The 26198-nt window shown below is 45.1% G+C and overlaps 1 protein-coding gene across 2 annotated transcripts in view; it reads left to right on the forward strand.

The window, feature by feature from the left end:
- HS3ST1 (heparan sulfate-glucosamine 3-sulfotransferase 1) overlaps window positions 1-23877 on the forward strand; it is a 31212-nt gene extending 7335 nt beyond the window's left edge. For both annotated transcript variants that reach the window (XM_059066335.2, XM_067036381.1), the window contains exon 3: window positions 22415-23877. In XM_059066335.2, the coding sequence (XP_058922318.1) occupies window positions 22524-23459 (936 nt within the window). In that variant the 5' untranslated portion in view covers window positions 22415-22523 and the 3' untranslated portion in view covers window positions 23460-23877. The remainder of the gene's footprint in view (window positions 1-22414) is intronic.
- The last annotated feature ends 2321 nt before the right edge of the window (window positions 23878-26198 follow it).

The following is a 26198-nucleotide window of genomic DNA, read 5'->3' on the forward strand; positions in this document are numbered from 1 at the left end:
GAAACAAGAGGCAACATTTCTGCCTGGGGGAATTAGGAAAGGCTTCACGGGGGAAAGAGAGAGGCTTGCAGAGAAAAGCCAAAGAACGGTGGTGATACAAGATAATCCAAATATGGCCCCAAGCCCTAGGTACGATCTCATTTGTGGGTTTTAGGGATTCCAAGTGTGGTCAGCCCAGGTGACGAGCTGACATGCTAAACACAAACCCTTCCCTGATTAGATCCTGGCAGCTCCAAAGCACTCTGGCATGAAAATGATTTTAAAAGGCTGAAAAAAATGGGAAAAAAAAAAGAGTGAAAATGATAACTCTTTACTTCCATCTAGTACGTTAATACCCACTGTCTCCTTTTCTTCTGTACCCAGTCCTTCAAGGCAGACAGGGAGCTCTTAGCATCTTCATTTTGTATTTAAGGAAACGAAGGTCCAGAAGTGAAGCGACTTTTCTTAGATCCTCAGAACGAAGGCAGCAGACCCTGGATCCAGGGCTGTGCTTCTCCGCCCGCAGTGAGCAGATCGCTCAAGGTGGAGACTGGTTAAATCCCTGGAGGACTGAGTTTTCTATAAGCGAAGAAATATATTTAGCTTTCAAACATTCACGTCTCCTTTGATTCGTTAAGAACTTCCATTTCAGCACTTTCTGAGATGCGTTTTGTGTCTTGTTGAATTTCCCCTAGAATTCTGCAGATTAGGTACACCCTGCAATAGGGTTGCTTTATGTAAATGTCTTCACTCTTTAGGAGAGTAAATCAGAGTCCTGCATCAGCAGTTAAAATACAGTGGGAGAAAGGTGATTGCAGATGCAGCTGAAATGAAAAGGCATGCTCTTCTAGCGGTGCTCAGAAAAATACATACTCAAGTGCCATGGAGTAAAAGCAGGCTGGCACTGTCTCTGGAAAACTCACTTGCACTTGATGTAAATTACGTCTTCAACCAGATTTTTCCCAGTGTCCCGGATAGGAAGGACAGAAAAGGTGTCAATTACAGATTTCTGGGATTAGATTTCGGAGTTATTCTTGAGGTGGAAACAGCATGGCTTTTGAAGTCATGTCTGTTGGCATTTCCGATCCCCTCCTTACTGATTGTATCACCCTGAGAAATAGACAGTTTTTCTGGGTCTCAGATTTTTCAGCATTCTAATGAGGATTAAAAGAGATTGCCCATATCAAATGCCTAGCATAACGCTTAAGAAAACTTCTATTCATCTTATGCAGAGTTGCCCGATTTAACAAATAAAAATACAGGACACTCAGTTAAATTTTAATTTCAGATGAACAGCATATACTGTTTTAGTATAGGTATATCCCAGATACTCAATATTAAAACATGATTGATTGTTTTTTCTGAAATTTAAATTTAACCGGAAGTCTTTTTTTTTTTTTTTTTTTTTTGGCGGTACGCGGGCCTCTCACTGTTGTGGCCTCTTCCTTGCGGAGCACAGGCTCCGGACGCGCAGGCTCAGCGGCCACGGCTCACGGGCCCAGCCGCTCTGCGGCATGTGGGATCTTCCCGGACCGGGGCACGAACCCGTGTCCCCTGCATCGGCAGGCGGACTCTCAACCACTGCGCCACCAGGGAAGCCCAAGAAGTCCTGTATTTTATTAAGCATCTCTATTCTTGCAGTGACAGTTCTGGGTGATGCCTTTGGTGAAAGTTCCAGAGCTGTAGGCAGTTACAGGGAGGGGAATACAGTAATTTGGAGGTGAAATGACTTAGCCAGGGATCCAAGGAGAGCAGGAAGGGCTGTTTTCTCTGATGAGCTTAGCAACAGATTAAACCAAGGCAAGCTTGCTTGTTTGCTAAAAGAAGCAGAATTGTGGATAAGTCAGATCTCTGAGTGCATTTAATAAGTTAGTCAGGTATCTCCCATGCATGCACCAGATTATTCCCAATACCCTTTGGGAAGCAGGTATTTTAATCCCGTGAGGCTACCAGGGGAGCATTCAGTCCACTAACGCAGCACATTATTCAGCAATATTGCTCCGAGCTCATTTACTGCAGGGCTGGAGTTGGAACTAAGAGGCACACACAAGCCATGCATGCACCAGATTATTCCCAATACCCTTTGGGAAGCAGGTATTTTAATCCCATGAGGCTACCAGGGGAGCATTCAGTCCACTAACGCAGCACATTATTCAGCAATATTGCTCCGAGCTCATTTACTGCAGGGCTGGAGTTGGAACTAAGAGGCACACACAAGGGTTCCACTGGGTACACTGAAGGAATACTTTGTGCTTTGAAAACTCACACCTGCAATTTCTCCCTCATCAGAGATGAATCCAAAGCTCATAAAACAGTGAGAGGGCCTTTCAGACCCACTCCTCCGAAGTAGATGAACTCAGGTTATGAATTGAGTCCGAGATCTCCCCAGGACTGCTGGAATATGTTGTTCTGAGGATGGCCATGAAAATGTGTTTCCATTTCAAGTAATAACCTGCTGGGAAATTCAATAAGCAAGACTTTGGCTGCCTGTAGACTTTTCCCAAGCAGAATTTAATGCTTTCTTCTATAGTGAGATACTGCTCATGCCAAAATAATCAGTTTCTGTTGCATCTTATATTACTAACTCCTCATTTAACCTGAGCTGCTTACTAGCATTATGTTTGTACGGAATATGGACCAGAAAGAAGGCAAAGCCTCATGGTGGTGAGGATGTAGTCTTAATCAGCCAGAGAGATCTGGATAGATCTACTTTGCTACTTCTCGGCCACGCAGTAGGAGGTGTTACTTCCCCTCCCTAAGCTTCAGTCTCCACATCTTCAAATTGGGCACAATTAAAATTATAGCAGAGGATTGCTTAGTGCACATTAAACCAAACAAGTAATGTCAAGCACTTACATGGTGCCTGGCTCATAGTCAGCTTTTTAAAAAAATGTTATTAATGAGTCGACAAAAGAAAGCAGTGTAGACCTTGAGATTACAAACTCAGTGTCATGACACAGAGACCATGGACTGAATCTCATGCATCATATTCATGGGAGACTCTCTGAGTCTTTTGCCCTTTGTTTCTTTAGTCTTTATTTATATAATCCATACAAATCTTATTATTTCATTTTCTGGGCCAGTAGCTTAGAAGCAGTAATGTAGAAAAGGTATTACTGTTAGGGGAAGACACAAAGTACAGAGAGTGAAAAGGGAAGAGGGAGGGAAGGGAAGAGAAGGGAGAGAAGCAGGGCAGAAAAGGATTGTAAGACAGAGGATTTGAAGCCCAGGGAAGTGCAGTGACGTCTCGTAACAGTAAGTCCCTGGTTAAATCCCATCCCGATGCAGTCATTTAAGTAAATCCCACTCCTTCTCCTTCTCCCAAGGCTTCTCAGGACCTCAACTTAATACCTATGACCTTGAGGGAAGGAGGCAAGAACTGTAATGGTGAAACTGGAAAGAATGTGGAACGTGATGGAAACTGAGAAACTGGAACCTTTCCCCCTGCTCTGTAACAGCATAAAGTCCTAGATGACAGCTGAACACAAGGGAACCCAGTGACGTTGTGTGGAGGGGACAGCCACCGTGCCCATCTTGCTGCGAGGGGTGGGTCTGTTATTTTGGGTTTAGTTTTACATTGCCGTTCATTAAACATGGACTCTTATTAGAGAGAGTTTCAGGGTGGCATCTCTCCTGCCCCTATTTCTCCCTGTGAAATGGTTCCCTCCCTTCTGATCTTCAAGTACTTTCCACACCACATATCAGAGGAACTGACCTTTTCTGGGGGGACAGGTCGGTCCTCCTCAGTTGTTCAGCAAGGTGGGAGCATCCTTGGGGCCAGAGCACTTTGGAGGTCACAAAAAAGAACTGCCCCTTCTCCAGAAGGTAGTATATTATCTGAGGTGTTTGACATTGGGGAAAACGATTTTGTTTTTCCCAACCTTGGTTGCCTCGTTAAATGGAATTACACTTCTTCATGGACCTTTTGCTGCTAGAATCACATTTGATAACATACGTGAAACACTGATTTGAGAGTCTGGTACCAAGGAAGTGTGTATAATGCAGCACTTAGTAGTGATCATTAGCTTTTCTTGCTGGTAAGCCTGATTTTGTGTGAAAAGCAGATCAAGAATGTTATTAAGACTCTAGCTGTGTATTGCCTTCCAGATCACTTCCTCCTTCCGCTGATTCCCTGTCCAGGTGGTGCGAAGCCCGTGGTGTCCCCAGCAGCCTCCCTCATCCCTTTGCTCTAACGTAGGAAGGGAGCAAGGTTGGGGAACTCTTCTAATCGGGGAAGGAAACCTTTCTCAAAAGCCTGCAGAAGATTCCCTGGTAGGTCCCATTAGCCAAAAATTTGCCCACAGGCCAGAATTACAGAAGGAGAAACTAAGGCACAGACATTTGAAACTGTGGAAGAGGCCAATTAATCGAATATGGTCATCCCGAATTGATCCCTCTGGAGCACAGGCTCCGGACACGCAGGCTCAGCGGCCACGGCTCACGTGCCCAGCGGCTCCGTGGCATGTGGGATCCTCCCGCACCGGGGCACGAACCCGCGTCCCCTGCATCGGCAGGCGGACTCTCAGCCACTGTGCCACCATGGAAGCCCCCCCTCTCTTGCCTTTGAGCAACTATTACAGTTATGTTTGTATCTTGTAATTGGCAATGGATCCTGCTCCGCTTCATAACATCTTTTATTTCTGTCTTCAGTTGAAATGCAAATCTTGTATTCTTCTGGTTATATTTTTCTTTCCCTCCCCAGCTCCATAAGTTTTACAACCATTTGCATCTGCAGTATTTCTCTATGTTAATTTCTCCAGCCCTGACCTGAACAATCTTTGCAAAACACAAATATAATCAGGTCCCTGCCCTGTCCCTTGATGAAGAATGTCCCATGGATCCCCTTAATTTACAGCATTAGTGTTTGAGTTCAGGACACTTAAACATAGATGAGATCTCGGCTCAGCCATGTTGCTACATCACAATATCCTTTTGGGCAAGGTAATCGTCTCTCGAAACCTCACATACTCTGTGATTCTTATTTATGGAGTTTTTTCATACACTTATTTAATGTTTAATCTGTTCCAGTAGATTCAATCATAGGAGGATGGAGGCTTCAACCCTGGATCAATTTTGAACCAATGCCTGGTAGGCAGTTGGCACCCAGGAAATAACTGTTGACTAAAAAAACCTAAGAACCCAATATATTCTGTTTTTAATTCTGATTTGTCAGGATTAAATGTGGTGGTGCATAGGGAACATTTAATGCCCAGAGTGGGTGCTCAAAACCTAGCTTTTCTTTTGCTGTTTTAGTTTTAAAAAAAATATAATACAAGTAATGATGCAATTCAGGTCCTGCAGCATGGCATTCACATTCTAATGTTTCAAGCCTCGTCCCTCACCATCCTCCGTTCTGACACACACCTTGTGTTCTGACCACAGGATTGCCCATTGTTTCTCCAGAAAAATCAGGAATGTGGACATTCCACCCTTTGCCCATGCTGTTGCCTCTGACAGCCTCCCCGCTTTTTAAAATATTTATTTATTTATTTGTTTTTGGCTTCGTTGGGTCTTCATTGCCGCGCACGTTGCTGTTGCTGCGCACAGGCTTTCTCTAGTTGCGGCGAGCGTGGGCTACTCTTGGTTGCGGTGCGCGGGCTTCTCATTGCGGTGGCTTCTCTTGTTGTGGACCATGGTCTCTAGGCACGTGGGCTTTAGTAGTTGTGGCACCCGGACTCAGTAGTTGTGGCTTGCAGGCTCTAGAGCACAGGCTCAGTAGTAGTGGCACATGGGCTTAGTTGCTCCGCGGCATGTGGGATCTTCCTGGACCAGGGCTCAAACCCATGTCCCCTGCATTGGCAGGTGGATTTTTAACCACCGTGCCACCAGGGAAGCCCTTCCCCCTTTTTTATTAGCTCCAGACTCTGTCCTTCTCTTAGATCTGTCCTGGATGCTCTCCAACCACCACCACCCAGCTCCATCCATAATAAATAACGTGCATGTGGCAGCTCTGCGCCTCTCTCTCTTCCAGGCACAAAGTAGGGTTGCATTTTCCCTATCTGAAGATCAGATGGCCATGTGACTTGCTGTGGGCAGTGAAAGTAAGAGGAAGCGAAGTGTCACTTCCTGGATCTTGAAGGGCCAGCTGAGGTTCTGTGCATTTTCTCCTCACTCTGGCGTGATGGCCTGCACTGTCTTTCTAGGTCTCTGAGAGCCTCAAGGCAGAGTCCTGCCACCAACCTAAGCTGGGACAAGCCGCCGAGGGAGGAGGCACTGAGATGTGGGATCAATTCTCAGTTCTCCTGGCTCCTTTTGGCGCTGTGACGTTGCTGTGATTGCTGTGGGCTTAAACGCATCCCTCAGGAAACAGCTGCCCCCAGAGAAATGGATAAACCACTGCTCTTAGAGCTTTGCACCCGCTCCCACCTGCTCCCCGATCTCAGTGCAGGATTTCTTAACAGACTGTACTGCTGGGAAGTGAAAGTACCGTTATCATAAACAGAAACATCAGTCTTTGAGAGAAGCCTGATGTTTTAGTTCAGGTTTTTTGAGCTCATGTGGGCAGCTGTCCTTAGTGACCCACCAAGGAATGAAAGGGACCCCAGAAAATGTCCTCTGTGTAAAGTCAGTGCCACCCGGCGATCTGTCCTTTTCCGAGCCCTCTCACTGCAGGCAGCCCTGTGTGCATAAGCCTGGGAGGCCCCTGTCCCAGGGACGGCTCTACACTGTTTAGTCTTGAAAGTGGAGCCGGCCTTGGCCTTGCTCTGATCCCAGCCAAGCTTCCTCCATCACACAAATTCCAGCAGATGGAGCAGAAGGGCTTGGGGTTGGCATGGAGCCCTTAGTGAGGGTTCTGATTACACAAGCCACCAGGCCCTGCTGATTTAAACAAACCTCATGTGTTCAGAATTGCCTTCACCTGCCACCTTTTCTTGCTTAAATAGTTCTTTACGGTCCTCTGCAAAGATGGTGCAAAGGGTAATTATCTCATAATTGTTGTCCTTTAAAAACATTAGATTGAGCCACTTCGTGCTTTTCATTCTGCTGTTTTCTGTGCCATCTATCTCTCTCTGCATAGCTCTCAATACTCAAAATTTTCCACTTTTTCTGAAGAGTGCTTTTCCTTGTCAATTTTGGGGATGTTGCAGTTCCTTTCTTTACTTACGACAATTATTTAGCAGCCTAGTTGTTATAAAAATCTGAATTTTAATTGCTATTATTGCCCTTTTATTTTTCTCTTCAAGCTAGTTCATCATACTACTGTTGATTGAACTAATTTTATTGGACGCCTATGTATTGAGGGTCTAACTCTGTGTCAGGTGGACTAAGGTATTTTTCTGCAATATCTCATGTAATTCTTATAGCCACTCAACATGGTAGGAAGCATACCCTATCTTTGGATGGGAAAAAATAAGACCCAGGGAAGCATGTAGCTTTTCCATGATCAAATAACTAAGCCAGGATTCAAACCCCAGCAGATATCAACTCACTTGCTTTGATCTTCCCACACCATTCTATTTATTTCTCTATTTTTCTGTTTATATACTTTACCCTGGATGTCAGTTAAAACCGTTGAGCTTCGTTTTTGTCCTCATCAGACCTCTGAATGTTTCTTAGGTATTTTTTCATGAAGCATGTCACAAACTTCCTCTTCATGGCCTCCTTTAAGTTGCTAAAATAGTGTCTACCCCAGAGCCTCTTCCATCTCATTGGGCTGTAAGTATATATTGCCACATCCATCTTTCCCCTTCCACAGTGGTCTCCTGGAGGCTGAGGGGGGACCTGTCTCCTTCCTGTACCCCTGGGCAATGCCCGGAAGGGACCTGCCCTCAGGAGGCCTGGTGTCTGTGTCCTGAGCAAATCACACAGACTCCTGGGTGGTGTCTGAGGGAAGAAGGAGAGTAATATGTGTAAAAAGAAATCTTCTTGAAACCTAATTTAATGACTCACACTAAATGTCTTTCTCCCTATGACTCTAAACATTTGAAGGAGACTTGTGGAAAGCCAAACCATGAATTTCAGCACAATCTTCAAAACCTCATTTGATTTGAACCCTTGTGCTTTGGCCAAGACCCTCCTTTTCCCTGGCATGTTGGACACCAATGCTAGTTTGAGTTTGGTCCTAATTTGAAGTATAAAGTCAGGCCTGCATGTTCCTACCAGCTGATGGGGGAATGAAGGTAGTTGTCAAAGTGGGAAAGCAATGTGACTCAATGATCAAGGGGGACACAGTCACATTTTTTCTTTGACAACTTTGAAAACTCATTATCATGGAAGCATCACATTGGCAGGACCTCAAGACACGTGTTAGCTTCATTAGTGCATTGATGGCCTTGAGAGGGTGTGAAAGTTGCAGGAAGTCTTGAAAACTTAGTTCATCATTGGAGCTATTTCTCTCTCATACACACACACACACACACACACACACACACACACACACACACACACAATTTTATGTAGCAAATTCCTTTCAGAAGGAACTGGAATGGGGAATCCCATGGATGAGCCCTACTGAAGTTCCATCAAATCTAATCAACACCAGAAAACAAAGAGCAATGTAGAAAATCACATGAAGACTCTTGTTTGTTCCCTCCCTCTTCCAATACCTTTGCTTTTTCCTTCTTGTTCACTAAGAATTGGAGAAAGAAATACAGTTATTGGGACATGATAACTCATTCCCACCCCATTTTCCATCTTTGACTTTGAAACACAAACTATTTCTAAATGTAACTCTGTTACAATTCTTCTCGTCTCCTGACACATTAATAAAACCAAAGTAATTTGATGTATGATGTATGTCTACCCATTATTCTGTTATCTATGAATCTTTCTGCTAATAAGCAGCATATCTGTAGCCATCTCTCAGCCCTAACCTTAGTGCAGTCCTCACATATTTTGCCCCCTCTCCCTCCATTTGCCTCCCAGTACACCCTGCACCGCTGCGCGTACCTGAGTTATTTGAGGGAAGGAACAGGATGCAAGCAGTATCTCCAATTCCCCAGTGCCTGTTACACAGCAAGTCTGTTTAGGGCTTGGCTGGATTGTGGCTACCCTGAGCAGGCTGATGATTGGGTTTTTGCACGTCCTACTATTCTTCAGAGGTTGCATCTTCATTTATTTAGGGAGAGACTGCGTGTTATGTGTGGTCAGAACCAAGAAAATGGACCCCTGTGACAGCCCTCGGCCCTTTTCTGTTGTCTTAAGCAATTTTGCTCACTCCCAAACTTACATCCCTCTCTTACACAAGCAAAAGCCCTAGAGTTCACTGCTTCTATCCAGCCTAGAAGGTTCCGAAGCTGACCCTTTGGATTTGGGTGTGGGGAAGGCTTATCTCACCACACACAACCCTTCAGCCCCTACCCCAGCCTGAAGGGCTTGGTTTAATTGTATATCTTCTTATCACCGAGAAGCCTTTTATATAATGCTATTTTTCTTCATCTCGTTTTGTTCTGGTGGTGACTAAGCATCCTTTGGAGATGGTTCTCTAATCTAGCTGATCCACCTCTTAATCAGGTGCTACGTTCAATTAATATTTGTTGAATGAATGCTGGATACGCTCTGAATAGAACCAGAGCAGCAGGTAGTTTGGGAGACCCTACCCAAGGGGACAGTCTTTCCTGCTAGAAGCTGTATTATTTTCCCTTGTATCAAAAGGACTTTAGCAGTGTAGAAATTCAAGACATGTTGCTACCTTTAACCCATGAAATGTTAGACTGATGCCAAGTGACAAAACTTTATGATTTATTTTTAACAGTAATTCTTTTGTTTGGCATTTTGGATAATAGTATCTTGCTTTGATAGTCAAAAATGCGTTGTAAATAGATATAAGAGGGCGGATGTTCTTAGCATTTGTGGTCCGATTGTTTCCTTTTGTAAAAGAGGCTTAGAGTATTTCTTTGTCTTGGCCAAGGTCACACAGAAGTCAGGACAGAACTTGGGACTAGACCCCAGCTCTTGACCCCAGCTCAGCACCATGTTCACTCTTGTGCACTGGTCCTTTCAAGCAAAGGTGACTTTGTGGAGATGCATTTTATGTGCCCGAAATGTTAGCAATATTGACTACCTGAATAAGACCTTTATCAGCCACTACAGTGGAAAACAGAGTCCTGCCAGGGCTGATGATGACATTTGGTGAGGGTTTTCTATATGCCAGGCCCTCTTCTTAGCACTCATGTAGTAAATATCTCCTTTAAGCCTCATGACAATCCTACAAAATTAATATCCCTACATTTCAGGTAAAAAAAAAAAAAAAAAAAAAAACCCAAAGCGCACAGAAAACACATAACTTGCTCTTGCTCACACAGAGGGAGTAAGGGGTGGAGATGGGATTCAAACCCACACTCTTAACCACCAGCCTGCCCCCTCTGAGCTCTTGTAATTCATCTTAGGGTTCCTGAATGTCTCCCTCAGATGCCAGATCATTTCAAATATGTTATTTAAGTAATAATAAATTGAAAATGTTTTAAAAGAAGAAACCATAAATCACTCTGCAGCAACATTCAGAAAGAATAAATGACCAGGCTGACGATGATTGAACTTATTGTAGAGTGTTATATTTAATCTGAAGATACTGAAATTATAACGAGAGATAACAAGAGATCACAGAGAAGCTTGTGTCAAGTGCAAGATCTTTTCAATAGATCAAATGGCATTTAAAGATTTCAAGATGACTGAGATAATAAGGTAGGTGTTTCCTGTTTAAAGTAAATTCATTATAGATAAGTTCAAGCTCAAATCAGAGACAAATGAGACACTAGTTCATTTTGTAAATCCTGAAGCTTAAGAATAAAGGAATATTTAACTTGAATAGTGTTTTTAAGAAATGTTTAAGTAGGGGATGAACAGAAATCACAGCCCTATGTGTATGCGGGGGGGATGCAGGAAAAAACCATGCACCACCATTGCTGTATTCAGTGCTGTTACAGGAACAGCAGCAATTTAATTCAAAAAAGGAAAAAAAAAAAAATACAGACAATGTAAAATCAAAACCAGCCATGGCACCATGCTTTAATTCTGTCCATGCCTGTTTCCCCCTCAGAGACTTGCAGGCAGGGATGTCTTAGTCCTCACTGCACCCCTGGTGTATTTCAAGGTCAGTACTAAGCTCTCACTTAAATGTCTGCCTTCAAATGATCGTATGAAGCCAAGAACATGCATATCCAAAGCAAAGACAAAATCAAGCTCTTGGACCAAAAGTGAGCAGTAGTTTCCACGATTTTCCATTAACTTGCCCCATCTTGGAATCTGTGAGGGGCATTGCTGGGGTTCAAGCTCAGCGCTTTTTGCTTTGTTCCATTGCCATGGCTCTTTTCCCTCCACTGTGTTTCCGAATCTCAAGTTGTGACCCCTGCTGGCTCCCGCAGCCTCATATCTGTCACCCTCCCCCATAGACTGGACCTCCACAGCCAACCCCAGCACGGGCCGAGTCCCCGCAACCTGCCCTGCCCTGATTCTGCTACAAACTCCATTTGGGATGATTGTCCCTGGGGTACTGCCTGCTGAGCAGACCCCAAGCTTCTTCCCCGGTCATACCCGGCCACTGATCACCTTTTGGTGGAATGGCCCCAGGCCCTCGCTGGTCTTACCTGTGTGGCCTCTCTCCCCTGGGCCCTGATGCAACTGTGCCTGGTCCCCGCCCACACTGAACGCGGTAATAAGTCCCCTTCCACCTGTATCTTCTACTTTACAGGGTGCTCTGAGGACGGTGACTGGGTTATTTCTGTGTCCCCGGGAGCTGAGTACAATCTTAGAAACATCATAGGTGCCTTGTAAAAGTTTGGTGGGGGGGCACCTGTGGGTGAAGTATAGACCTGAGGCATCAGTCTTGGCAGACTTGCTTTCTAATCTTTTCTTTTTTTCATCTTCACCTGTCTTGGCAACTGATAGCCATTTATTACATTCATAAATAATAATACTCATGAGTTTTCACATAAACATCCATAGTTCAATCTTGAAAAATCCAAAGACCAGCCCACACGGGTCTCTTGACTCCAACCGCTTCTGCCGGAGTTGGCAGCGGCTGGCTCCTTAGAGAGACCACGTACACACATGGCTGCTTGCTGCAGTCCCCACTGGCCAGCAGGCTTCCTAGGTTGATATCACTTGCCTGATCCAGGAGACCACTGTGTGCTACCCCTGGGAAAACTTATTACACAGTGGAAGCAGTCCCAAGCAGACTCTTTTTCTTTACTGTTTCTTCTAAGGGCTATGTATGAGTCTGCTCAGGTAGCTGTAACAAAATGCCATAGACCGGGTGGCTTAGACAACAACAAAAATGTATTTTTCCCAGCTCTCCAGTCTGGGCAGTCCAAGACCAAGATGCCAACAGATTCAGTTCCTGGTGAGAGCTCTCTCCTGGATGCAGATGGTTGCTGTCTCCTAGTGTACTCAAGTGACAGACAGAGTACCAATCTCTCTTCCTCTTTTCATAAGGACACTCACCCCATTGTGGGTCTTATCCTCAGGACTCCATCTAAATTTAATTACCTCCCAAAGGCCCCATCTCCAAATATCCACCACACTGGGGGTAAGGGCTTCAACCTCTGAATTTTGGGGGGAAACAAAATTCACTCTGTACAGTCTGGCTCAAGAAATGAGACAAATCCGCCCTCTACCTTTGCCCACCCAGGGTAAGAATTTACTTTGGCTTGTGTATATGTATTTTCAGCTGCAAAGTATTCTAATCCCTGTCCCAACACAAAAGAAACACAGATTCCCATGTGTTCGGGCCCCGGTGGCATGGGAATCAGGAGACCTTGCTTTCTGATTCATTTCAGCCCCTACACACTTGACCTTGGGGTTCCCGTTCTGTGCCCACCTGTTTCCCCATCAACAGGGATATGGACAGGACAAGATGACAGCACAGGGTTCTTTGGCCTCTGAGGCTGTGTGTGTCTTTCCTTGCCATTTCTGGGGGAAATGTATGGATTTCATGGCTGCTGGCCATCTGTGGGGTGATGATGACCGTCCACCTCAGCCAGGGAGGTTCTCACAGTCAGATGGTACCTGTTGGGAGGTCGGGTCACACCTGGAGCAGGGATCGAGCCATGCATATCCGAGTGCACTGAGGCAGCCCGGCTCCTGTCTCCTGTCTGCTAGCACAGCCCTCTTTTCCACTCAGCCGCACTGAGTAACAAGAGAGGCCCTGTCCGCCCTCCTGTCACAGAACTCTGCCTGTGCCAGTGTGTTTCTGCTTCTAATGAAGGATTTATTTAGGTCACTGCTGCCTTCTGTGCACAGCACCGCAGATTAAACATGTTGAGGGGAAGTAACCCCTCCTCCTCAGCCCTCCTGGGGGCCTCCCCACTGCACACATATGGCTGCGCATCCCTCAGGCAGGGGGTGTTCATAGAGGACCCTCTGTGTGCCCCCTCCCCAGATCGAGAGCCTGGATTGCTTCTCTGTGTCACTGTCCTTCCGTAAGCCTCTGTCTGGTTGAGTCACCGCAGTACTTTGGATCATGAACAAATGCGTTTGACTAATTATCATCCTTGATTCCCATTTATACCACACAGCCTTCTTTTTTTAGGGACAAAAATAGCTACCACGATTGAAGGGCTTGCCTTGGGCCAGGCAATATGGCAACTTCGTAAGCACCACACAGACTGTTCTATTTAATCCTCAAACTTGGTATACATTGGGCCAAGGCATTCAATCTAAGGCTCTGAGATTCCAATACTGTCTTGTGGATTTTAAGTTACAGAGCTGAGATTTGAGCCTGGGTTCTTGGCTCTAATCCTCGGAATTCCAACATCTCCCCTCTGCCCCCACCCTCCACAGATAACACCACCTCTGTGACCGGACTGATCCCTCTCTATTTTGTCTACCGCAGGTGGTTCCAAACCTGGATTTAAAAACAAACTGCCCTAACAATCGTAAGAAACAAAATCCAAAGGCGCATCAGCCTTCACAGCCCAAGGCCCAGGGCGTCATCATCTGAATGTGAATGAACACAGTTGTTCCAAGCTCGCTGAGTTCTTGCCATTCCGAGGGCTATGGGTGGGCAGACCAGTTCTCCTGGGAGCTTATTGAAACACAGACTCCCAGGCCTCTCCCCAGAACTCTTGGATCAGAATCTGCATTTTGAACTACATCTCTAGCGGATCGGTGTGCACGTAAAAGTTTTCAAAGCACTGTTTCTGGTGATTGTCCTGAGGCAGACAGAGCTCCTAGGGGGATGCTTTAGTCACCTCCCACTAGCAACTCCTTTCTAGATGCTTCAACCCTAATCTCTCACTAATTGGGAAAACAATGTTGTATGGGTTGACTTCAGACTACCTATGGGGCAGTTTGCCTTTATCATGCTCATGGTATCATGGAATTCTCAGAAGCTCAGCAAAACACTGTGACTGAAATTTTCTGGCCCTAAAGCCTTGCCCCCCCCCCACCATGCTGCCCTCCCTGGTTGGCCCAGGTCCCCCCTTCCTTCAGTCCTGAAGAATTACATTCATTATGCAGGTAACCTTTTGTATACATGGAACCTCCCTGCCGTGCCATGGAAGCAACAGAGCATAGGAAGTCTGGAAGAGGGAGTGTTGGAAGAGTCCTGATCTTTTTCAAGGGGAAAACAGGGCCAATTACTCCTCCTTTTCCCAGATAGCCAATGTGGCCCAGAGAAACTTATTAACATTATGTGGACTGACCTGGGGTCTTTTCTACCCTGGACTCCTTCCACCCCATCCTACCTCCCAGCAATTACCATAAGTAAATCCAAACAAAAGTGAATGTCAACACTGGATGACAAGTGTCATGTGTAGGCAATTTCAAGACAATAAATATTAATGCTAGTCTTGAGATCTCACTGTCCTTCTGTAGACTGACAGGCGTGAGTAAATCTGTTTCCTCTTTCTTGGTTTCCAAGATGATCTGCCAAGGATGGAAATTTGACAGCTCTGCCATGCGCTGTTAAGTTAGCAGTGCAAAGGTAAAAGTGAAGACAGTTTTTTCTCCTAAAGATGAACAAAAGATCGTATACTGTTGATTGCTCAGAAGTTTGGTTGGATATGGAAATGACAGTTCTGATCAAACTGTCTTGGCTCAGGTATCTGTGCATTCCAGAAAATTAAATCACTCAGTACTCGGGGATGCTTGGAGAGAAACAATTCTTGTAGAGCCTCACAAGAGCTCTTGTCCTTCCTGCTATGTTATCATTCTTTGGAGTAAGCTCCCCCCTCTGCCTGGAATGCACTTGCGCTGCCCACAGAAGGCATCTCCATTCAAAGGCAAAGCAGCACAGTGGGCTTTACAGATGGCCTGTGGAATTTTAGTCATCACACTTCCTGGTTCTGTGACCTTGAGAAGGTCATTTAACCTTAATAGCATGTTTCCATGTCTGCCTTGGGGAGAGAAACAGGCCATTAACATTCGTTGAATGCCCACTGAGTGCCAGGCACTGCACTGTCTCTTTGGCACGGGTGATCTTATTGAGTCACGATGACACCCCTATGAAGTAGATTTTAGCCCATTTTGCAGAACGGCACATTGAGCCCCAGAGAGGTGAGAAACTTACCTGAGGTCAGTTAGGTATAAGAATTCTAGGGACTTCCCTGGTGGCGAAGTGGTTAAGAATCCGCCTGCCAATGTAGGGGACACGGGTTCGAGCCCTGGTCCGGGAAGATCCCACATGCCGCGGAGCAATTGAGCCCGGGCACCACAACTACTGAGTCCACGTGCCACAACTACTGAAGCCCACACACCTAGAGCCCGTGCTCCGCAACAAGAGAAGCCACCACAGTGAGAAGCCGTGCACCTTAACAAAGAGCAGCCCCGGCTTGACACAACTAGAGAAAGCCCGCACACAGCCAAAAATTAAATAAATAAATAAATTTATAAAAAGGAAAAAGAATTCTAGCCTGGATCTGTCCAATACAAAAGCTTCTTTGCTTTTCTACTACTGCACACTGCCTTTTCATTGCTTAAAAATATATATAAAATAAAAGGAGACTAACCACCTCTTACTATCGTTACAAGTATTAGAGGAGATAATTTATACACGAGTGCCTACCGCCTGAAACACAGTGGGCACCCAGGGAGGAATCTATTTCTTTCCAACCCTTTTGTCAGATCCCTTAGACGACTTGGGTCCCCATGTTTTGACCTTCCCTGTTATCCGAGGAGATTCTCACCTGTGCCAGCTGGGTCACTGTCTTTTGTTGAGAGGCTGGGAAGTTTTACCTGCAGACACAGGGACGGAAGGCGTCACTGTTCCCGATGCACTGAATTTCCCTCCCGTTAAATATTCTCGTTATTTCGTTTTACCCACGAATATACTCCAGTGGTGGGACTGAGAGCAAATATATTTTATTAGTTACATTTGAAATCTAGGTCATGATGTGAATTATGTAGTAAGAAGACTTAAGGAGAATATTAAAATATTTTGAAGGGTTATTTCACTGCTTCCCCTCCTTCTGTAATAAAAATATGTTTTAGACTCTCAGGTGATCTTGTCCAATCGCCATGAGAAATTTTGAGCCCCCTCTTAACATCTGGTTTCTGCTTGACCCTCTAGGGAGGGAAAACTCACTACTTTTCGACACAGTCTTTTTCATAAATGGACAGACTGTTAAGTTTCTCTTTCTGGTGAATTAAAAGCCTTTCTCAGTGCCTTCAGTCATTTGCCTGACTTTCCACAACATTCAATGTGTTCATTCAGCAAATAGCATCTCTAGCACCCACTGTGTACAAGCAGTCATGCCAGCCCCAGAGGATGCAGCAAAAAGAGACAGGACACCGATAAGGAAGCTCTGAATTAACATTGCTGGGTGGAGAGGCAGACAGTAAAACAAGCAAACAATTTTGGATAGTATATGAGGAATATAAAACAAGATGATGGCAAAGAAAGTGATTAAAGGAGAGTGGGTGGGCTGACATTGCCGGAAAGCCAACATTTGAAATAAAATCTGAATGACAAGAGAGAGCCAGCCTCGCAAAGCCTGGGGCTAGCATCCTGGAAAGAGGGAGCAGTAAATGCCAAGGCCCAGAGCTGGTGTGAGCTTGGTGTATTCAAATGAACAGAAAACTCAGGGCTTGGCTTAAAGGGGCAGTGAGGCGGGAGGGGCAGGCAGGTCCCATCCTAGGTTCCTCCCTGACCTGAAGAGGAGTTTCTATTTAATTCTTAATTCAAGGGAATCTCCATCTGGAAAATCCTGTGTCCTCTCCCACGTGTTCCCAATGCCTGGTGTGTGGTCAGCATCTTCATGGTGGGGCCCAAGGACACCTAGTGCTGCTGATGGGAAACACTCTTGTCTTTGGAATTCTTGAAACTCAGGGCTTGGTTTATCACCGCAGGATGAAGCAAACAGCCTCCCAGATAAAAGGGATTGAACAGAGAGTGGGCTGGATCTCTTTTGGGGACCTTTTAACCCATCTACAAAGGGAAGGATGGGGTTCATTTTATGCTCATTCTAGCAAGTGTGGGTCATTCCAAGGAATTCTGTTCTTCATCAAAGAATCAGTGCCTGGCATGATGTTTCAACAAGACCAAAGACAAACCAAGGAGCCCAGTAACTACTTATACACTAACTCTGGGTGTTGCCACCTAGTGTAAGGGGTGGTGAGGTTCCTGGCTTTGCCTGCTCAGACTGAGTTTGAGTCCTAGTACTGTCTCTAACTTTCTAGACAAACCACTCTGTTTCTCTGAGCCTCACTTTCTTATAATGATATCTGTTCTATCGAGAATGCAGTGAGCATCACAGGGGTCCTGTGTGCAAAGTTGCCAGCGTAGTGTCCGCTTAGTAGCGAGGGCCGCAGATGGCAGCTGCCATCTTTGCTTTGGGGAGGAATGTGGCTGGGGCTCCAGGTTCTGTTGAACAGTCTTTGTCTGTGCCTATGCCAGCTCAGGGCTCCAGACTTAGAGAAGATTCCTTTGATATACCTGGTTTACTCCCAGAGGGAGGATAATCAATTTATCTTTGTGCTGCTTGCAAGTTCAAACTTGCCTTCCTGGTCCTTTTCCTGTTTGGGAAGCTCCTAATTTGTGAATGGGGTAGAGTATCTTACTTATTAAGAAAGCACTTTCCACAATTAAGGAGATTTCAGAGTAAGAATTGCAACACTGCTCAGTGTTCTAATATCTCTCTGCTGTCCACTTCAGTTGCCAGTAGCTACATGTGGCCTTGAGATGTCCTGTAAGAGTAAACGTATACGCACTGGATTTTGAAGACAAAAAAAATGCAAAATATCTCCTTAATTTTATATAGTGATTATGTGTTGGAGTGATAACATTTTGGAAATACTGGCTTACATAAAAGATGCCTTTTTAAAAAGGGGCTCCTGGAAAATGTACAAGTGCATATATGGGTCATTTTAACACCTATAATAAAAGTAACAATAAGACATGATCTGCCTTTGGGCAAGATATGACTAAGTGTCAGAGACTTACATAAATAGTGGCTGCTCTATTACCTTTGAGGGGGGTTGTTGTTTCTTTCCTGAGCATCTCTTGATCACCTATGGAGATTTGAGTTTTTTCTCAGAATGTAGTAAAACTGTGTGTTACCCTTTTTATTTACACAACTCATCTGAATAACTCCTATGGGGAAGGCACCGTGGTTGGCCTTCCAGCCATGGAGGGGAGAAAGTATTGGTGAAAGTGGGGAATTCATCCCATAGCTTAGCTAAAATGCTAGCTATTTAGCATGAATTCAATAAATATTTGTTTGGTAAATGGGAAAAAAAGTGCATATGTGCTTCATGTTACATTTCTATAGGACAGTGCTGATAACCCATCTCACTTCAGTCCTAAAGTAGCCATTTGAGGCAAGTGGAATTGTAACCACTTTACAGATGAGGAAACTGAGGCTAAGAGAGGTTAAGGCACTTGGACCAAAGTCAAAACTGGAGACAGGATTCCTGACTCCATAGCCTGTGTGATTCCCTTAACTCTTCTACTGAGTAGAACAAGTGAATGAGTTTCACCCACGTGCTATATGTATACCCCCCTGTGTACCAGCTGATTCTGGAGTTGGCAGCCAGGGCTTGTCACTGCTAGGTAGTTGTTTTGGGGGGGCTTTCTTCTTTAGGATCCCGAAAACACTGCCATTATTTTAAGACCGCATGCTAGGGAGATAGCAATAATAGCAGAGAGAGTGCAGAACTGGAACTCAGGATCCACAAGTTCTAGGCTCTGATTTTCTACCTGACCTTGGGCCTGTCACCTCAGGGCCTCCTCACCCATAAAATGAAAAGCAGGGACTTAATGACATGATGCTCTGATGCTCATAATTCCATTGTCAAGATCAGCTGGCCCAGACGTCTGGCTTACAGGTTCACCTGAGCTTGGGGATCTTTCCTTTTCTGAGAATGTCACTAAAAGGCACAAAAATTGTATCTGTACCACTGAGAAATTCACATTGTCAAACTACAACAGGAAGAACTTGGCTCTCAGTGGCCACTGTGTGTAACTACATTTTATATATATTTAGATGTACAAATATATCCGTGTATACATACATAATATCTATGTGTATATATATATATATATACATAAAACTTAGCTTAAGTTTCATACACACACACACACATACACGTGTACATATGAGACTTTAGGTAAGATTTTTTTTTTCCATATACCTCAAGTATTTTTGGAATGTAATGTAGCTGGCTTAGAATAAGTAAATATACATTTTAGAAACTATTACATTATAAATGAGGAGCTTTTAAACTACAGACTGCCCAATTTTTTGGTTGTTTTGGAGGGTATTTGTTTTCTGTTTTTTGCTTTTTGTAAAGGACAGACTATATTTAGTTTCTTGTTTCTGCTGTCTGCTGGTAATTTCCCTTTAGGAAAAAGATCTCAGATGTGCACTGTGCTAATCAAGATGCCTCATAACAGAATGGAAAGAGCATGAATAGTCAGATAATATGAATCTCAGATCTGGGCTCTGACTCTAACCCTTAGATGTTGCAGGATCAGGTTGTTTCCTAAGTCTGGATGCAGAGCTGTGTGATGGGGATGACAATACCCACCACAGAGAGTATAGCAGTTTAGTGTGCAGAAGCTCCTCTCTCCATCACTTCACCCACCCCACCCCCTGCACACGCACACACACACACACACGTGCACATACACACATACACGAGTGTACACACATACATACATAAACACACACAAGCATACACTTGCACATGCACACACATACCCCAAACATGTAAAAGGCAAGCACAACTGGTCCCTTTGGTCAACCCACATGGGCAGTTGAGAAGGAAATAGAATTTCACTGAAACATACTAAAACGTTCATTTGACTGAAGCAAATGGCCCATTAAATTGGGCTCATCCAATCAGTAAGACCAGCCTTGAGTCCCATCTTGTCTGGCCATCCCTCCTTAAATCTTTTTCTTTTTCCTAAATAAGTATGTCAGGCAATTTGGCAAGTCCCTTTTCTAGAGTTCTGTGATTTTCCAAAGGTTTCAGCTTTTTAATTGCTTGATCTTTAATATACATTTTACAAAGTGGCTATCACAGTTAATATCTGAGGGAGGTAGATCAATTGATCTGATCATAAACACGGAAGTCCTGCCTGTTGTTCTTTATTTACACATTCTAGACAAGTTTTAAGCTAATAAAGTGAATTTTAAACCTGGAATAAAGAAGATGACGGGCCCTCTTGATAGAAAACATTTTTCTGGCTCTGTAAATCCCATAGTCCCCAAACTGTGACTCTCTGCAACTCTTCATGAACTGTGTTTAGACAGAGATTACTTAAAAGAGTTTCCAGGACTTCCCTGGTGGCGCAGCGGTTAAGAATCCACCTGCCAATGCAGAGGACACGGGTTCGAGCCCTGGTCTGGGAAGAGCCCACATTTCGCAGAGCAACTAAGCCCCGTGCACCACAACTACTGAAGCCCGCGCACTTAGAACCCGTGTTCCACAACAAGAAAAGCCACCTAAATGAGAAGCCTGCGCACCACAACGAAGAGGAGCCCCCGCTTGCCGCAACTAGAGAAAGACCGTGCGCAGCAACCAAGATCCAACACAGCCATAAATAAATAAATAAATAAATATAAATAAACTTTAAGAAAAAAAGAGAGAGCTTCCAATCTGCTCCTTCCGGAGAGGGTCGAACACGGATTGCTGCTTATCAGCCCCCTAAAAACAACAACCATAGCTCGTGTGTCTTTGGGAACTCCATGCCATCTAGCCCAGCAGTGCCCATGTTCCTGAGGGACTTTAATGCCCAAATGTGATAAATCTCAGTTAAACAGAAAAAGGTATAAAGCAGGCGGTTCACAGGAAGAGCCCTGAATTTCGAATTTTAAATTTGGACCGTGAATTTTGAAATGGACTAAATTTTTGTATCCTTGTGTTTCTATAACTGTCCTGCATTTCTTCCTTACACTGTAGTGTTAAAATGACAAAGCACTGAGCAGACTGCAAGACCTGTTCTTTATAAATAGTAAACCTTTGCATGCAGATTTTTTGCTCTTTCCAGTAATCTCGCCTGTTTATCCCTGTAGGCCCACTTCAAACATTTGCTTTACTAGGAAGACATCCCTAATCATTTCAGGCAAAATGAATGAACATAGGCCCTCACAGTTCTCTGCCTAAATTATGATCGTAACATATATCGCACTGATGCTTGCAGTCCGGTTGTATCAGTTAACCTTTGCCAAATTGGTGCTGTAATACCAACTACCCCAAAACTTACTGGCTTAAAACCACAAGCATGCATTCTCACTGCTGAGGGAGATGGCTGGGCTGCACACAGGGGACTGATGGGGCAGCTCTACTGCACATGTCTCTCGTCTTCATCCTGGGACCAGCAGCTGGCTGGCCAGGGCATATTCTTCTCGTGGCAAATTTATAAAAACCCAAAATCAAATTTCTGGGAAGTACACTCCCCCTATAAATAGGCTATAGCAAGAATTGGATGCAGGGAAGAGTAAAGAATTGGAGTTAATCATTCAATCTTTCAAACAGGTTCATCTGCCCTGTTAGATCAGGAGCCCCTAGTGGGTTGGGGAACAGAAACAACGCCTGCTTCCATTTCACTTGCCCCTCTGCCTGGGGCTGGCAGCTAGTAGATATTCCCTGATGTTTGCCGAGGTCCAAAAGTCCTTCCCAGCCTTTTCCTTTATAGCAGATGTTGGCAAACCATGACTGCAGGCCAAAGCTTGGCCTGCTTTTAGTGCCAACAGAGCAGTAAAAATACAAATGTTTGAAAAAAATTAAAAGAAGAAGAATATTTAATGACCCGTGAAAATTATATGAAATTCAAATGTCAGTGTCACTACCACACCCATTTCTCTGTGTATCATCTGTGGGTGCTTTAGAGCAAAATAGCATAGTTGGAGTTGCCATGGAGACTATATGTCCCCCAAAGCCTAAAACATTTACTCTCTTGCCTGTACAGAAACTGTTTGCCGCCCCTGCTTCATAGGATAAAGGAACCGAGAAAGCCCCAGGAGGTGAATGTTGTGCCCAAGACGACAGAGTTGTCAGCTTGATTAAGCCCAGTATTTCTGTGGGGTTAATACTTCTCCCCTTTGTTTCCTAGTAATCGGAAGCCTGCGACACCCATGTGTCACTGATCTGGAGGCATCCCTCGCGGCAGCTCTTCATGACCCAGCGGCGCCCCACCCAGTGAAGCCACCGTGGTGTCCAGCATGGCCGCGCTGCTCCTGGGCGCGGTGATGCTGGTGGTCCAGCTCCAGCTAGTGCCTTCCCGCCCCGCCGTGCCCGGGGCCGAGCTGGGCCAGCTGGAGCTTGTGAGGAAAGCGGCGACCTTGCAGAGCGAGATCCGGGAAGGCGCGGCCCCCAACGGCTCCGCCCAGCAGCTGCCGCAGACCATCATCATCGGTGTGCGCAAGGGAGGCACACGCGCGCTGCTGGAGATGCTCAGCCTGCATCCCGACGTGGCGGCCGCCGAGAACGAGGTGCACTTCTTCGACTGGGAGGAGCATTACAGCCAAGGCCTGGGCTGGTACCTCAGCCAGATGCCCTTCTCCTCCCCGCACCAGCTCACGGTGGAAAAGACCCCCGCGTACTTCACATCGCCCAAAGTGCCTGAGCGGGTCCACAGCATGAACCCGTCCATCCGGCTGCTGCTCATCCTGCGGGACCCGTCAGAGCGCGTGCTGTCCGACTACACCCAAGTGTTCTACAACCACGTGCAGAAGCACAAGCCCTACCCGTCCATCGAGGAGTTCCTGGTGCGTGATGGCCGGCTCAATGTGGGCTACAAGGCTCTCAACCGCAGCCTGTACCACGTGCACATGCAGAACTGGCTTCGCTTCTTCTCCCTGCGCCGCATCCACATCGTGGACGGCGACCGCCTCATCAGGGACCCCTTCCCCGAGATCCAAAAGGTCGAGAGGTTCCTGAGGCTGTCGCCGCAGATCAATGCCTCGAACTTCTACTTTAACAAAACCAAGGGCTTTTACTGCCTGCGGGACAGCGGCCGGGACCGCTGCTTACACGAGTCCAAAGGCCGGGCGCACCCCCAAGTCGACCCCAAGCTCCTCAATAAACTGCATGAATATTTTCACGAGCCAAATAAGAAATTCTTCGAGCTTGTCGGCAGAACATTTGACTGGCACTGATTTGCGATAAGCTAGGCCCGGAACCTTTCCTATTGTAAGTTCTAGTGTACATCTAGGGGGGAAAAAGAATTTTAAAAGGGCATTTAAGCTATAATTTATTTGTAAAATCCATAAATTACTTCTGTACAGTATTAGATTCACAATTGCCATATATACTAGTTATATTTTTCTACTTGTTAAATTGAGGGCATTTTGTATTGTTTTTCATGGTTGTTAACATGTGTAATATGTCTCTATATGAAGGAACTAAAATATTTCACTGCAAAAAAGAAAAAAAAAAATTCTGGAGACGCTGTCTTTTTTGAATGTAATTTAACTTGCCCCCAACTCAAGATAGCTGTCTGTGTTCACTCACTGCACATATTTCTTTATTACTTTAAAAAAAAAAAAGTTTTTCATAGCTATTATACTCCTCTCCCCTTCTCTCCCTTCTTCATTACCTTTTAAAAATTTTAATGGCTCACTGTGGTCATGCATGGTGAGATTTCTCTTCATTGAGATCCCCTATTATTTTTGGAGGTGATAGTCTAATCTATTTTCAACTTCAGCAAGTACCTGAATGTGGATTTTAACCCCATGTAAACTCCAAGTGGACAAAGAAATTAAGCTGGAGAAGTAGTTACTAGCCAGCAAGAGACTTGCCTCAGAGAGTGCTTGCACTTACTTCTGACTGCAGCAATATGTGAAACTACAATAAAGGGAATTAAACCATTGGCCTTCAGAACGATCTTGGGGCTGTGTACTTTGCCCCAGGTGGCAGTGGGTCTCTGGAAAGCCACTTAGAATAGAAAAGAGGAATTGTAAAACCTAAGCATGTCCCCATTTGTAAAAAGCTGACTAAAAGGGTAACTGTTTCCTTGAGTTGGGAGCCTATTAATCTATTTCCTGAAATATAAATATTATACTCCATATACTTTGAGACATAGGTGTATGTATGTTTAAAAATCAACTCTGGAGTCCTGAAGGTGAAAGGAAATTTAAACTCCCAAGGGTTGAAACTGAAAAGAGAAAAGTGCAAAACAAATGGTAAAAGGTAAAGAATCCCTTGCACCTGCCTCCAGAGGGAGAGGCCCAATTTCAGTTTCACTTCTGCCCTGAACAACTGGGTTGTTAGAAGTGATAGAATAAGCCCTTCTATGCCTCAGTTTTCTCATGCATTCTTCATTCAGTCAGCCTTTTACAGAATTCAATAAATCGGATTTTTTTTCTTATTATGAATGAAATAGACATTATATATAGGAACTCACTGAAATTTCCCCCAAGCAACCCGAGGAAGAAGGAATTATTACAGCAAGTTCAAAGAGGAAGAAATAGGCATGAGGAAGATAAGGAACTTGCTCAAGTTCACACTGGCTATAAGCCAGAGTTCAGAGTCCACTTAGAGCCAAAGCACAGGGTTTTTGGTTGGTTTGTTTTTTTCTACCCGATTTTTTCTAAATTCAAATGGGAAGGCCCAGACTCAGAGACAGTTCTTCCTGAGATATTCCTTCCCTGGTGCCAAATGTCTTCCATCCCAGGAGGTGAGCCTGAGCCAGAGGAAAAGGGCAAGAATGGGCCTGAGGTTCTCTCAGCAGTGCTATCAGGGAAATGAGTCACCTTGGTTATGCTTTGCAGCTGCACCCTGGCTTGACTTTAGCATGGCCCATGCCCCAGCCTGGACCTTGCACAGACAGCAGAGAATGTCTTCTCTCCTCCTTTATTAAGGTTGTCATTAAACAACCAACACCCCAGAGGGTGTGGCAGAAACATAGCAGGTTTCCTGTTGACATGGTACTTGGCCATCTGCAGAGTGTTTCTCTCTGTAGCCCATCATTGGATCTTACTTTTATCACACTCATTCAAGACTGAAAAAATGAGAGACTAACAAAGGTGAAATTGAGTTATCAAGTTTGCCCAGGAATTGGGTGACAGAGTAGAGACTCCAATGTGTGTTTTCTGACTCCTACGAGGGTGCTCTTTGCAAAATACCTATGCATGCCTGTGCCCTGATAAGGATGGTGTGCTTAAAGCCTCCACTGTTGGGGTAAAAGGTGGTGAGTGGGGATGGAGGAGGGGAGGGGAGGACCGAGCACTGGTGACACATCTAGCTGCTGTGGCTCACACAGCTGATGGTAGGGGATGATCCAGTTTAAAATGATCAGAAGGTACAAGTTCAATAATTGTTGGTTTGGAGGTATGGGTCTTGACTAAAAATGCATTCATGGGGTCCACCATTGGCAAGGGGTCGGGGGCCCCAGTAGCTATTTCTATTCATCTATTTATGGTACAACCCGAGCCAGCCATTTGGAAGAGATAAGCAGTATGAGCCTATCGCTCCAGACCTAGCCCAAGCACTTAGATCTCATCTGAGCTCTGTCAAATTCAGAGGAGGTCCTGCAGTAGACCACCTGCATAGAGCGCCAAATGCAATGACTCAGGAGCCAGATGGGCACCTGATCCCTCTCCAAACACACCTAATACTAAGTCTATTAACAAAGAGAGAGATGCTGAGGGAGTGAGGTTGCTGCCTGGACTGGTCCAGGCTCAGGAGCAGCCTCCCAGAGAGGTGGCTGAGGGCAGTTGAGCAGGGCCTCAGCTGTGATATTTGGAATATTCACTTCGCTTGATGCTTCTGAGTCAGGACAGCCCCCTCCCATCCTCCAGGAATTGGATAGCGCTGAAACCCTGGTAACACTATTTGGTTATCAGCTCACAGCCTGAAAATTTGCCAGATGTGCCTCTGAACAGAGTGCCTTGCTC

This window comes from Kogia breviceps, chromosome 6 (assembly GCF_026419965.1).
Source record: "Kogia breviceps isolate mKogBre1 chromosome 6, mKogBre1 haplotype 1, whole genome shotgun sequence".
Taxonomy (NCBI): domain Eukaryota; kingdom Metazoa; phylum Chordata; class Mammalia; order Artiodactyla; family Physeteridae; genus Kogia; species Kogia breviceps.